General features: G+C 35.6%; 1 protein-coding gene across 5 annotated transcripts in view; it reads right to left on the bottom strand.

Annotated features, from left to right (window-relative positions):
• Positions 1–15,014, bottom strand: part of DICER1 (dicer 1, ribonuclease III) — a 64,122-nt gene that overhangs the window by 28,090 nt on the left and 21,018 nt on the right. For 3 of the 5 annotated variants that reach the window (XM_059850241.1, XM_059850243.1, XM_059850240.1), the window contains 7 exons: positions 10,393–10,585; positions 9,325–9,487; positions 8,782–8,912; positions 7,743–7,877; positions 6,821–6,981; positions 5,409–5,577; positions 2,877–3,349 (listed from right to left, as the gene is read on the bottom strand). In XM_059850241.1, coding sequence (XP_059706224.1) covers positions 2,877–3,349; positions 5,409–5,577; positions 6,821–6,981; positions 7,743–7,877; positions 8,782–8,912; positions 9,325–9,487; positions 10,393–10,536 — 1,376 coding nt within the window. In that variant the 5' untranslated portion in view covers positions 10,537–10,585. Of the gene's footprint in view, positions 1–2,876; positions 3,350–5,408; positions 5,578–6,820; positions 6,982–7,742; positions 7,878–8,781; positions 8,913–9,324; positions 9,488–10,392; positions 10,586–15,014 lie in introns of those variants that run through there. The other 2 variants (XM_059850242.1, XM_059850245.1) reach the window with 2 other exon arrangements.

Consider the following 15,014-nt stretch of genomic DNA (forward strand, 5'->3'; position numbering starts at 1 on the left):
TTATGGATTTAAAACCACAATTACAGTGTGCAATCAAAGCAAGTATGCTGAAGCATCATTAGCTGATCAGTTTTCAGGATGAACAGAATTTGGAATTACTCAACTGCAACAGGCTTTTAAACAGGAGAGCCAATAAAACCCAAAGGATTATACACAACAGATAATCCCTTGCATGTGTCACTATAGCCATCCCACTACTACTCTGCTCAAAGCACATCTATCATGTCTATTACCAGGTGCTCCCCACAGCCAAAGAACAGCCTGTCTCTCTACACCTCCAGCAGTAACTCGAACCCTTCCCCAAAAAATCTCTGGCACTTCTGCCTCACACAGCAGTAGATGGATGCTGTGCCAGTCCCCAACTATAAACCTACCATCTGCCCAGCAAGCTGCTGCCAAACCAGAGGGAAAATGCAAAGTTCTCCCTGCTCTTTCTACCCTTGGGAAACTACTAAATCTGGCCCCCTTCCCTAGTCCTCATTTTAAACAAAATTTATGGAAACATAAAACACCTTGAAGGCTTTTCTCTTTTGCAATCTGTAAAAACTGGAATGAACAGAGAGATAGGCAAGAGAACAGAATACAGGCAGACAACTTGCCATCCTTAGTGAAACACACTAGAAGGACCCTCTTGTGCTGAAGAGCAAATGTGGTTTGCTAGTTTAAGGCCAAATGGAGTTACATTTCTGTATGCAGTCCAGGCTCTTGAGACAGACTGTCTAAGAAAGTATGGGTTAATAACTGGACAGAAATATTTTATTTCTTTTTTGACATGGCATTTCTGTGAGGTCATACAAATTGAGTACCTACTAAACATCTCAAACATTCTTATTTTAGTTTACTTGTATAGAAATGGACAATAAAAAGCATTTGAATAAACACTTCATTGCAAATCTTCGCCAAGTTCCTGAGAAACATATAGGACTCCAAACTTGTGACTAAAATAACCTATTTGTGGTAGGTAACAGGTGGTGTTTTTCAAACAGATAACTTCTGCTTTTCAAACTTCTGCTTTCAAACCCTTCTCTTAAGGGAGCTAAGAGGCACTTACAATGCAAATGGAAGGAAACTGGGCTTTAGTAAATGTCTTCTATTCTGAAAAGAAGCTTATAGGCACCAGAACTGAACTGTATACACCAACTTAAACACTGAGTGAGCCACTCCACCAACTAAGTGTAATAATAAAGACAGAAAGTACAAGTCATGCCATGAATTTTGCCCTTCTTTAGTCATCCTAGATTTCATAAAATGGTATTCTAAATAGCTGTGTTTTAAGAAAAATTATACTTCTGTTTGAACTCAGTTCCATTACTGGAAGTAGCTGTGATACATTAATTCAAGCACTCATGACTTTCTCATTCAGTAGAGAGTCCTTTCCCTATATACAGCCTAGGTACAGCTATCATCAGCAGAGACCCTTGAAATCAAATGCACTCAGCTGAAGAAGGCCTACAGTGAGCTTCTCCACCAAAGGCTTCTGACTTGACGGTCAATACAATATCAGGTGTTCTGAAATCAGGTGCTATATGAGGTAAAGGAGCATTTTGAGAGTCTGGCAGCTAGCTTTCAGAAGGGGATTAAAAGTTTATATATAGTTTTATATTTTGCCACCAATAACCTCTACTAAAGGTGTCTAAAGCTCAAAGATGGCAGAATTTGATCACCTATTTAATCCAGACTGTGTATTCTGTCAGGTTCAACAGCAGTTAGGATATTGTATAGTGTATAAATCACAGAATACAAGAATGAATGCACAGTGGAAAACCAGTATGATTTAAATCACATTCATAACTGAACAGAGAATAAAAAAGTTTTCATAATTCTGTTCATTCCCTGTAGGGTAATGAAATACTCATTTCAGCTCAGCAAACAACTGTTAATGTCATTTCTTCAGGACTTACTAACAGAATATGTTCATTATGCTGAACAGCTTGGTTTGCCTCATACTGCAGATTTATGTGAACATATTTAAAATGCAAAAAAGGAAAAGAGAAAAGATAAAAGTTGACAAAAGTTGACATAGACAAGTCTGCAGATCAAAGGATATGTTATGCACTTATTAACTCGAGCAAAAATGTACCAACAGAGGGGTTAGATTTAAAGGTATCCAGAATGTAATGAACACCTGGCACAGGACATTTGCTACACTGTCAGAGAAACCTATCCAAAACCAAAATCAGGATAGGTGAATCAATCATGTCATTCAGTTTGTGGCATATGGCTTTTAACAATTAAGTGTTATACATAACTAACATGTATCATACTCAAGAATAGGAACTGATAAGGAACTACAATACTGCTAGTTGGCAAATACTCTCACATTCATATTTTTATTGGTGGAGACTTTAAGAAAGCACTCAGTGTTAGACTAAATAAGTGTTTTATAAACATCAACTATGAAAGTAGTACTGGTAAATCTTGAGAGATATTTGTGCAATAGTAAATTTGATTTTTCTCTAGACTTGGATCATATAATATTGTGATTTAGTAGGGTAATGGTGAGATTTCCAGAAGTATTGAACTCAGTAGGCTAGAGAAGTTTCCAACATGCATTGAAAATATAAATCTAAAGACTAATTACAACAAATCAATATATGCTTATTTTACAGGTTTAGTACAGTATTTAACATTTTGCCTTCAAAAAGAATCAAATTAAAAACTCATGTCTGAAACAAGTCCTTGAGTGCAACTTTCAAAGACATATGCTCTTCTCGTATGCTTTAGAAATATTCTGCATGATCTCCTAAACCAACCTTATGAACAGAGTTCTGAAAATACAAGGCAATCCCCTACATATTCATGATATTAACATCCTGGCAGCTAAGTCTGCCTTTTTACTTCAGAATATTTTTTTTTTGTTAAATAAAAAGCTTTACCTATTTAGAACAACTGCTGTGTATCTTCTTTCCACAAAAATAATTCCACATAAAATATTAGTAAAGGGAGATGGGAAATTAGTCTCTGGCTTCTCTTTCTCCTCAATTTCTTCATCCTCATCATCATCTTCAGAATCACTCCAAGATACGTAATTATCCTGATTCCTATTGTTATACCATTCAACACTTTCAAACTGCTGCCGTTCATATGGTTTGTATTTGCGCAAGATTTCAAGCAGCTTTATTACTTTTGGGGTCACAAATTTCAGGTCAAGTGAGGCAGGCGAGAAGTGCTCTTCACAGAGTGCATGTATTTTCCTTAGGAAAGTGTCTGTAAACAATAAAAATTTCCTGTGCAGCTCCTCTTGTTCATGTTTGATATACTTCTGCAGCTCTCTCACCATCATCCCAGCTACCTTATCTGCACACCACGGTCCCAGAACAACCAACACAGCTCGACAGTCTGACAATATCTACAACAAATGAATTCAAGCATCAGTTCAAAGAGTACATTCATTAACTATTCATTTAAGACTAGGGGATTTTTTTCTCTTACAGCACAGTTTTTGTAAGGATTATGGCAATGTTTCTACTTAAAAAAAAAATGCATAAGTCTGCTTTTCTTATTTAGATGACCTTGCGAAACTTGTTGTTTCTAATGCAGCAAGTTCCCCGCCCCCCACCCCCTTAAATTATTACCAATCAACTTCAAACTGTACATTTCTGAATCTCAAAAAAACCCCAAACTTAATCAAAAGCTTGTCATTTTGTAGAACTGCAATTTGAAATTTATACAAAAAAGAAGAATACTTTTTGAAGCAGCTAGATAAACAAAGCAAAAATTCTTATCTTTACTACATAACACAGAACTAATAGAATAAACAGTTTACTGGATATTTTTACTTTATTTGCTACTGACAGCTGGCAGGGTTTCAGAAGTATATACCCAGAAAGCTACACAGTGGCCTTAAGGTAGCCTTAGGAAGTCTATCCTAGGAAAAACAGAACATAGTTCGTGTGGGTGGAATACTAAAAAAGAGAAAACTATATCCTATTCATAGAAAACAGAATAGGCATTAGAGCATCATCATAATCTTATGAGAAGTTGTTTCCTCCAGAAGAGTGAAGTTGTCAGACAATAAGCTAGGAATTCAGAAATGGGGTACACTGATAACACTATTAAAAGGACTTATCATTTGGATGCCCTATATTGTACCAGAAGAACTACAATGGTACCATAACAGGTAATTTCTCTGACTTCTTCCCTTTTGTGAGGAAATAAAGAAATAAAGAACAGACTATCATCCTCTTGATGCTATCCTTACTCTGTGGAGTTTATTAGTTCTAAGACTTAAGTGCAAAACTATCTAGACTAGCTGTAACTGCAATACTGAGGCTTGATACTCTACACTGCCAAGACATAAAGCACCTCAATCTGAAACTTGTTTCTTTTCTTAATATGGGTGCGTCCATCTTCTCGGAGAGCTACTGGTTTAAAACAAGCAGAGAGCAGTTAATCCACTCTTCTGGACTCTGCAAGTCATGAAGATTGCTTCCAGCCAGCATTCCTTATGTATTTTAGCCTATTATAGTTTAGCACAAAAGTAACTAGGACTTCCAATTCCCATGCACTATTAGCGATAGGCTGCCTTATGTACCATCTTTCCCTCTGGCACAAATAATATTTTATAGACTGTGTCAGAGTCTTCAGTTTCTGAGAATGCTAAAGGAGACTGGAATATTTTGGACTGAAGAAAAGAAATATATTCTCCAAATTTCTCATGGACTATTAGAGGAAAAGCCACAGTAGTGGCTCGCTACTGACTTCTTGTTCAAAGACTTACATCTCTACACAGCTGTAATTTAGCAGGCAATTCCAAACCAGGAAGGCAAAGCAGGGTTAAAAAAGGTACCTGGACCCCTGTGTGAGAGGTCCCTGCTAAACAATCCACACCTTCTGGACCATCCTCTGCCAAAGGTCAGGACAACACAGGGGCAAACACAGAGAAAGTCAAGCAAGACTTGAGATTCAGATTCCGTTCCAGTAAGGTGTGACACTAGTACAACATTGGTCTAAGATAAATTACAGACACTGTACATCTCTGGCTGGAATTTTTGCCTAAATTCTTCCTTTACCAACTTTTAATACAAAAGGGAACAGTCCAAATTCTTCCTGAAGCATTATTTCCTCTTCTGTACTGAATTATTCAAAGGTCATAGAACGTTGTGAAAATGTCAAATTCTTGACTTCAGAAATAAGGACCTAGAACATCAGGGTGCAGAACTGTTTTAGTGCTTTAAGCAAATCTGAATCTCAATCTAAATGGAATTCTAATCAATGCCTGACATTGAAGCCCCACTCATTTATGTAAACAACTGCATGTTAATGAACACAAAAAATCAGAAGTCTTTCTGCTTCAGATAATCAAGGATAGCTAGCTAAGGAGGTTTCAGTTATGTAACATACAAGGCAAAGATAAACAGTAGTAAGATTTCTATTCCCAAGTTTCTCACATTTCTTGATATCCTTACCTGCTTAGAAATTAAGGTAGAATCTCGTTCTTTTGAATGTACAGATATGTTGCAGTCATTCAGAAAAGCAAGTGCTTCATCCAATTCCTTTAATAATCTTCCATACAGCCCACTTTTGTCAGTATATGGTCCACAGTCTACAACAATCTCACATGGCTGAGAAGTATATCTTAGTGAGGGCAAAGATGAAGTTAAACACAGCTTCTGAAAGCCAGAGCTATTTCAGCTCTTAAGGTTATACAGCAAACACAACAGCAACATGATATGTATTCAAGAACATTTCTTTCCCCACCATGAATCAATAATTATTAAAAATTACACCGTTAAACACTTCAGAAGAACCTCCATCTCCCAAAATACTGAACTACTTAATTCTAGATACTGTTTTAATACACTCCTAAAAAGAAGGCTAATATTGCTATCCTCATTTCAAATACTGGAAGATTTAAGCAAATTCTAATTACTTCATCAGCATCTTCACTTGTTTTTTGATAGTGCACTCTCTGGCTATACAAAAGAAAACCAAGCTACATAATGTAAATTTATGTCTCTAAATACATTTACACAAGTAATTATTATTCTTGAATGGCAGCAAGAAATTCTTAAAAGGAAATGGTCCAGACAAGTTCAAAAAAATGCATTTAAAACATTTATGCATGGACAAAACACCTGTTCCATAACTTTTAACCTTTAACTTTATTTGAAACTCAACAATACAGTACAGGTGGTAGAAGAAAACATGCTACATAGCAATCATTTCACCCTATTTTCCCCTACAAGTCAATGCATTATCACCACTTTTAGTTTAAACAACACTCACAAGACTCTAGATTCTGTAACTCACTCGCTCTGTTATTTAAGTATTTATTACCTCCTCCCCTCTCCCTCTATCTTTCATTAGCCTTTAAAACCCAGGCTATGCAGCTGGGGGAAAAGAAAAAAAACAAAGGCTCTTGCATTTAAGAGCACATTGCACTGGGGATGTTGCCACATTTTCCTAAATAGTGACATTATGGCATACACTGGATGTGAAACAGTTACACTCCACAAAAAAAAGTGCATTTTAAAAGTTCAGAAGTATTTGGTGAAATGTCAGGTTTTTAGCTTGGTGGTGTGTTGAGGGTTTTTTTTTTTGTTGCTGTTGTTTTGGGTTGGGTTTTTTTATTAGAGGATCTGTTTTGTTGTATTTTTGATTTGTTTTTTAACAACAGAAAATCTCTCCCTACCAAGGCTAATCAGCCTTTATAATCAAAAGCCATTCACCATTCTATCTCCATCCTAAATGGAATATCAGCATCGTATACACACAAACTTTTCTAAAATTTAAAAGACTAAATATGGCTACTGTTTTACTCCTTTATCCAAAATGAAAATGCAGGCATCCATTTACCAACAACCATTATAAAACACACCTGTCCAAGACCACCAAATCAGTTGCAGTTTCAGCATTGCTCTTCAAAATTTTCTCCAGTTTCTGGATCTTCTCCTCTAACTCAGCAGGATCACATTTCCCATTTAAAATGGAAGCTGTTAATCCCAAAATTCGAGGACATGATGGATAATCCTCACAGATCTGTGAAATCAAATCAAATTAAATTATTCACAAAAGGTATCCTGCTAAATTACCTGCAAATTTACAATGCTTAGGCTGGAAACTTTTATTTCAATAGCAGGTGTTACAAAAGGAATCAAACATTGAATTAATATTTTCTACTCTACTGACTGGAAGTTAAACAGCCATCGCATTTAAAGGTAAGTATTTACAACATGAAAAATGGAAACAGTTAGCATTAAACAGAATACTCTCGTCACAGCTACAATACATAACATAATACTTCCACGCCATATAAAAAGGGACATACATTTGAAAAGAGATTTGGAAAGATACTTATTATGCATCTATCTCTCACTTATAAGCCAAAAAATACATGGAGCCAATAATATTCTGGAAAGAGCCCCAGTAACACCTTTAGAGATCAGCATTTTTAAAAACAATAAAAACTGATTAGCATATCCCATTCCCTAACTCAAATATTTTATTGATGAACTTTTAAAATTCCTCTAATTCAGTAAATTCAGCTTCTCTGTTAAAGACAGATTTGTCTTTAATCCCCACAGTAAAATACAGTAAATACATTATTCTTCTACCACACAGTATCACTGAAGTCTTAACTCAATACAGTAATTTCACAGCCCCAGGAACATGCTAACATTGGTTCCACTAATATCTTTTTTGGCAGCAAAAGTTGCCTTAAATGGTTTCCAATTCTCCAGCTCTCCCACTCACTTTTCTTCCTCAACCAAGTATATTAAACATTCATGCAATAAATGCACCTTCATAATCTCACGGTATGGATGATCCTGGATTGCAAGATGGCACTCATCAAACACCAGAAGATTAATATTTGACAGGGATAAATACTCATTTCTCAAAACAGTCAAAGCAACATGACATGTCATAACCAGAACCTAGATTGAAAGGAAAAAAGTGTCAGTACAAGAAAAGTACAAGCTATCAGAGGTCAAAGGGAAGAAGGAAAAGTTTTCTGCAGGTTTTGTGAGACAGCATTGGCAAATACCAATCCCTATTGATATACCTACACCAGGTAAGGACAAAAGAGACTAAAACATTCTCTACTGGAAAAAGCCATCTCTCTGAATGGGGGTGTATTTATATATTTGACTGTATCTCTCCAGGCACATGCCCAGTTAAAAAATGAATAAAACAGACAATCTCAACAGCAACCAGACCACACAGAACAAGTATCATTAAATAATCCTAATAAATTAAGTTAGTGTCCTTATATGTGTCCCATCATCATGTGTCCAGGCAGAAAGATAGTTCTTCATAAGCTCTTACCTATTTGCAGCTGTAATATAAGCAGGACATTATCAGAATTATTTTTAAATAAAAACTTATTTCTTGTACACAAACACATAAAAATTGAGTTTGTTGATAAAATTATGTGGTTTTTACAGTCACTTTGAACTTCACTAAGTATAGTAACACATTCGTCTGAGTTTCTCAGACATATTCCATAAAGCATTGCTAATCACCAGAAAGTAAACCCCCAAACCCTAACATTTAATAAAATTTTAATAGCATTTAAAGTACAGTATGCACACTCAAAATTTCTTCTGCAATCAACATAATGAACAAGTCAGGGAGATTGTTTTTAAAAAGCCATCCTCTAAGTCCTTTGTTTTCAATCTGAAAACACCTACATATATTTGCCTCAAAATTAACATACAAGTATTACCAATATGCTGGATTTCTTTTTAAAAACGACTTAAAGCATAATTGGAAGGAATCACTTTTCAACCAACCTAACTCTCTGTATGCTTTTCTTACAGTTTTTACTTAATACATTACCTGATGCTTAGAGAATTCCTGACTCCATTTCTCTTTTGTCCATGATTCAGTAATCTCCAAACTCGAATACTCTCCCACTTTAAGGTCTGAATGTGTCCTGACAGCTGACACTTGTTGAGCAACTTGATTCGCTTAAGGAAAAAAAATAAATCTCATTTACATAAAGGTCTTCTCATAATTCAGTTTATAAGACGTGTGTAATATAACCTAGCACCACAGTTCATAATGTGTTCTTTAGCTTAGACTAATGTTAAACCATGTGTACATGGCAACTGCCTCTATGAAGAACCACATCAAGGAAACAGATTGCTAACTAAATTGCACTTCAGATTCAATGTCTAAACTTTAAACTAGAAAAGAGAACATGTTATATACATAAATAGATTACATTAAACAGACAATGAAACAAAAGACAAAAGGCATCACATATTTGCTGTTGAAAGCTTTACACAAAAGTTTCTCCCATCTTTGCTTTCAAAGAACTTCTGTTACAGAATATTCCATGCAAGTATTAGCAGTGTGTTTAGGAACATTTCTTCTTACCCGAGTTCACCAAGAACACAGTTCTCTTTCCATTTTTGTTGAAATCTCCCCTGATCTGATAGGACAGCTCTTTAGTGAGTAGTACTGCAATAAAAGTCTTCCCTGAGCCAGTGTTTAAGCAGACTATTGTATTATGATCCAAAGCTGCTTCAAGCAGTTCAACCTAGGTTAAAAAATAAGAATGTTCTTACTTGTAGTAATGCAGTGAAAAAGCTGACAAAAAAAATAACCAAAGTGATAAATAAACTATAGACAAGTGCAAGTCAATAGTATCACTTGAAATCTTTCAGATGCCATATAATTAACGTCTCTCATAACAATGTGCTCTCACAATCCTTCAAAAATATTAACACACTATATATAACCCAGCTTTTAAATCTAAAACCTTTCAGTACCACAGCTTACTCTCAGGTAGCTTTCTGAATGTCTCTATCTTTTAAATAGATGATTCTGCTGCTACATACATGGTATGAAGAAAGAAACTACAGGTTTTAAATCCAATTGCATGCATAAATTCAGCCCAATAAACAAGTAGACCAGCTGAAGGTGATCCAAGTTTCCCAGTAACACTAACAAAATGCTTCTGGGCACCCCTGCAGTGCAAAGAGAACTGGTATTCTAGAACTCAGTTTTCCTTAAAGTGAAAAATCAGAGTACCCTGATGGGGTCTCTGACTTTAGAGGGCTGCTTTGACCAGGATGTGAATCAAAAATCAGAATTAGTATACCATGTGGAAGACAAAGTGAGAGGTGGAAGGAGACATGATGTATGCATGCAATTGACAGGCACAATTTATTTGTCCCCAGCAGCATTCTGCAGAGAGTGGCAGAACACTCAGCTTAAAAGCAGTTCTGCTCGTTAGAGCAAACTGAGAGGAGGGAAGGGGGGATATGACAAATGTCAAACAAAGCCAAACTAAAGAATTAGCTCCCAACAGGTGGAGCTCAGAGAGACATGCCCTTACAGTCTGTATTACAGCACATTCTCCACCTGCTCTTGTTCTTTTTCCATTAATTAATGGATTTAATTGTACTTTTTTTGATACTGTATTAGTACTATCACTAGTACCTGATATTTTCTTGGCGTGTAAATGTTATCATGAATTGCTTCTTGTTGCCATGGTAGTCCAAAAAATGGACCCATTGGGGAGGAAGCAGGGGTCATGAGCTGCAGTCCCGCCATGCTGAGGGATTGCAAAGCAGGGCTTTTCATTCATTCATCCAGTGTTTCTTTCATTGCATTTCTGTTCCAGCACAGCCTACTATAAGAAGAAAATGAAACCGTATTAGATATATTTGCAATCTTAAACAATAAGAGAAAATTTTTATCAAGAAAAGGACATTACTTGATTTTACTTAGAGAAGTGTTTATTATACTATTTTCAGCAGAAAATGTTAATTTTAAATTTACAGGCACTTCTCCACTTGAAGATGTGTGCTTATCAAAGTACCCCAGAAATTCGAAAGGAGCTGTACTTTACAGGACAATGCTCATTACAGGCATTTGGATTTACACACATTTTAATATGAAATTCCATTTATGGTCTGACAGAATTTCATTTGAAATTTAAGCTTTAAAAAGTAAAGCTGTCTTAGTTTTATTTCAGGAAAGAAAAACAATGAAATTTACAGCACAGGCACAAGTATCAGATTTTCCATTTTTCTTTCCAACCAAAAAGGCTTTTGACAAATTAAAGCTTTAAATACACAGGAATTTTATTCTAATTGCTAGGAAAAGAACAGAAATTACACAAGAATGCCAGTATTTTCAAATCATCAGATTATGATTAGATTATCTTTTTAAGAACTGGCAGAAGTAATATAGTTAATTGCTGATGACTCTGGTAAGGACTAATAGAGAATAGAATCTTTACCATGTTAACCACCAACTTCCATAAAGACACTGTAATTCATAAATAAACAAAGCATTCAGAACTTCATGACAACTGAGCACTGCAGAACACTTTCCTACTGAGGCTATGAAGGCCTCATCATCGGGGTGTGTGTGTGTGTTAAAAACATTTGCTATTGATCAGGAATGATCAAGGCTACAACAAACAAGATGAAACAAAAAAATTGTCAACTAAAACAAACAAACAAACCCCACAACATAAAGACCTCTAGCCTGGGAAAGTGATTATGGCCTGATGATATAGAAAAATATTGCTGAAGTATACAGAAACATATTATATGAAATCTATGAAATTTTGAATACTCCCTCCTCAAACTGGATACATACCCTATTAAAAAAATCAACATCTTCAAAAGTTAGTTTTCCTCAAAATTCCTGCAAGCTCTATATTAATTTTAGCATCAACATGAGTTGAGAAATGCATATACTTGATGATGCATTAATATTCAATAATTCATTTAAAAGGCATGAGGAAAAGCTAATTATTATTTTATTGCATTGAAATGTTCTTGCTTTTCTATACAATAGGAAAGTCACTAAAGTTTTGCAGACATGGAGCAAGGAATAAAAATAAATAAGAGAAGCATAATATGCTATCTAACCAGTAATGGTTATCATAAAGAACTGAAGAGAGAGAGAGAGAGTAAAAAAGGAAGCAGTACAATTAAAGAAAAAACGGGGCACTGACTAGATTTCCAGAGGTCCCTTCCAACCCTAGTAATTATGTAATTCTGTAATTAAGAGAAGTATTCATAACACTGTTGTTCTGTTATATATTAATATTTTTAAATTAAATATTATAATCTGGCCCAAGTCTAGACACTGATATTAAACTAGTATTAAATAATTACAGGAAGCCCTAAAAAAAGATATTAAACCAATGATCTCACTTTCCATCTCAGGTAAATATTGTAAAATAAAGAGAAGGCAATACATTAAACTACATGATCACTCCTCCTGCAGTCAGAAGTAATTTTACTTTACAGTAAGTGGTCAGATATAGCCTTGTCTCAATTCCTTTAAGTGGCAAGGGAAGCCCTGAAGGACAGTGTGGTTAAGTTGAAATAACATTACACATATAGCTCCATTGTAAAAACATATTTATCTTCTGTAGACAAACGTTCCGTAGTAAATGCTACTTAGTATAGGATCAAGGATATATCTAACTTCTTGAATTTAGGATCAGCAATAAACATACTCCCCCTCCATCAAAAATGTTCCTCTTTAATATACAAAGTGTGTTGATACTGCTGGAATATCATCTGATATTTTTGTTTGGGTGTCACCAAAACTGTCATAGTGAGAAGATTCTAGAAAGAAAAGATGTCTTAAAATTCTAAAAAACTCAAAAGGAACAAATATGCATTTCCACAGGACACAATAAAGAACATGCCTAACATTTTATGTTTTTTCAGTTGCTTTAGGATGATCTCCAAACTCATGGCAACCTTCTCACTTACTTTTCACTCCTGTAATGTTAAGTTACCACTTCAGCCCAACTATTTCATATTACCTAAACAGATAAAATGGACCAATATTGCTTTATTTAGCTGTAAATAAAGAACAGCAGTCTACACAAAACACAAAATCAGTATTATGTCATTATTCATTTCAGTTTCAGTACAAAAAAATACTCTTGTAGATTTCTTTACATTTCAAAGAATGCATACAAGCACATGCAGGTTCTAAAAATGCAACTACAGTAACAGTTTTCTCGAGTGTTCTAATCTAGCACAACTAAAGATGCTTTGGTTCCTTCCCTCCTTGCAACTAGTGGCTGTTCCTCCACTGGGACTCAAAAGCTTTGGGTCAGAGGATACAGCTGGCAGGAAAGACACAATCATCACAGAATGGTTTAGGTGTTATACAGCTGCATGTAGCAATCTGATCATCCTTGACATTCTGATCTACTGAGTGTTCACACACCAAATGTACTTGATGCTTATCAGTATGTGACTGATAGATTAAATCAGCCACGTGGCCAGGACAGTAGCATGACACACAGTCTTCCACAGACACCAGCAGAAAACACCAAAAACCCTGGGCACCACTAACCTTAGTGAAGCTTTTGTATGAACTGACAGTTTAGCTGCAGGAAAACAGGGAAGAAGGGAGAAAAAGCAGGGAAAAATGTAATGCCCCCCACACCCCCTTCTCCAAGCTTATCAGTGAAGATCTCCTTAATATATCTAGCTTCTCATTTTGTATTCCAGTGAGTGGAAGCATGAGTTGGTAACACAGACAAAAACATCCTTAGAATCACAGAATGGTTTGGGTTGGAATGGACCTCAAAGATCATACAGTTCAAACCCCCTGCAATGTTTGAGGAACACAAAGGTCTTTCGCATGACTACAGTAAATCATGCTTCTCTACTTACACAGAACAATTGGTGAAAAACAACTAATGTTTGCTTTGTTTAAAATGAGACCTCACTGTCATAATAACTGCTAGAATGGACCAGGGAAAAAATACCAAACATTTTCCATAGTAAAAGCTGAAGCTGATTCCTCAATCGTTCTTGTACATAAGCTCAGCCACTTCAGTTATTTTTAAATCACTTTAGATGAGCAGCTCCTCCTCTTTGTTTACTGTTCCATCTCTCATGTGTTTCTTTTTCAAACGATAAATACAACTTTGGGAACATATAAAATAGCTATATCACAACACCAGAAGGGAATTAAGGAGAGAAAACCAACCTTATTTTAAAAGGCTGCTAATAAGAAACAAGTACAGGATCCAATATTACAAATAATTCACTTCTTTTGCTCTGCACCTAATAACAGCGATACCAGTTTAGCTACCCTGCTGTAAGAAGCAAGAGGATTTATGCTTACATATGGCTCCAGCTTTATCTGGAAAGGCTGTGAAACAACATATACGCTAAACTACAGCTTTGGTTTCTGTGTACCAAAACAGCACTGTGTACCACTGCAATCATACCTGGGCTGAGCTTGCATGAGACACAACATATTTGAAAGAACACATTGGGAGAGGGAATTTAAGCAAAGTCAGGTAAAAAGAAAAGGTTATCCTCCCAAATCAATGTTTCTTTCTGCTATACTAAGGTTTCCTAGTCCTGGCCCTCATTTCTATGATTTGTATTGGAAGTATATAGCATCTGACAAGATCAATGTCAACATTATTACGGGACTAAGCCAGAATAATGCAGTAATTGTACCATTCTAGTCTCTATTTCAATAGCAAGGAAAAATATCAAGTTCTTCAATAAAAGAAAAGCAGAACAGGATCATCTAGAAATAAAAAGGGAAAGAACACATCTACTTGAAGAACAGATTTTAAATTGAAAACATTTGAGATGTAAGCACATATGTTCAGAATCTGTGGACAGAAAACTGAACATGAGCTAACTGAAACTAGCTAACAGTGACGTATAACAAAAAGCCAAACTAGTCCTGCTCAGCCAGTGTTGGGTAATAAAGATACTTGCTATGATGTTCCATGTTTGTCCACTGCATTATTTTGAAATCTGACAGAACAAGAAACTGTAAGAACTTGCTGAAGTTGAATTTGGAGTGAGAAACACCTGAAACAAATTATACTTCCTGCGACTCTAGACTAGTTATGGAAGCTGGATAAGGCTCTAGCTTATTTGTTCTACTTAAATAATAGTGAAAGTTCCAGTTTCATGGCCACGAATCTTGAGAGTTTTAAGAGCAGAATTCACAACCCAGTGTCCTTATTTTAATGCACATCTATGTGAACAGATTGTGAACTGCAGAGCTAAAACTAACTCTTTATTCCATCATTTAAAGAACTG

Source organism: Haemorhous mexicanus, chromosome 6, assembly GCF_027477595.1.
Source record: "Haemorhous mexicanus isolate bHaeMex1 chromosome 6, bHaeMex1.pri, whole genome shotgun sequence".
NCBI lineage: Eukaryota > Metazoa > Chordata > Aves > Passeriformes > Fringillidae > Haemorhous > Haemorhous mexicanus.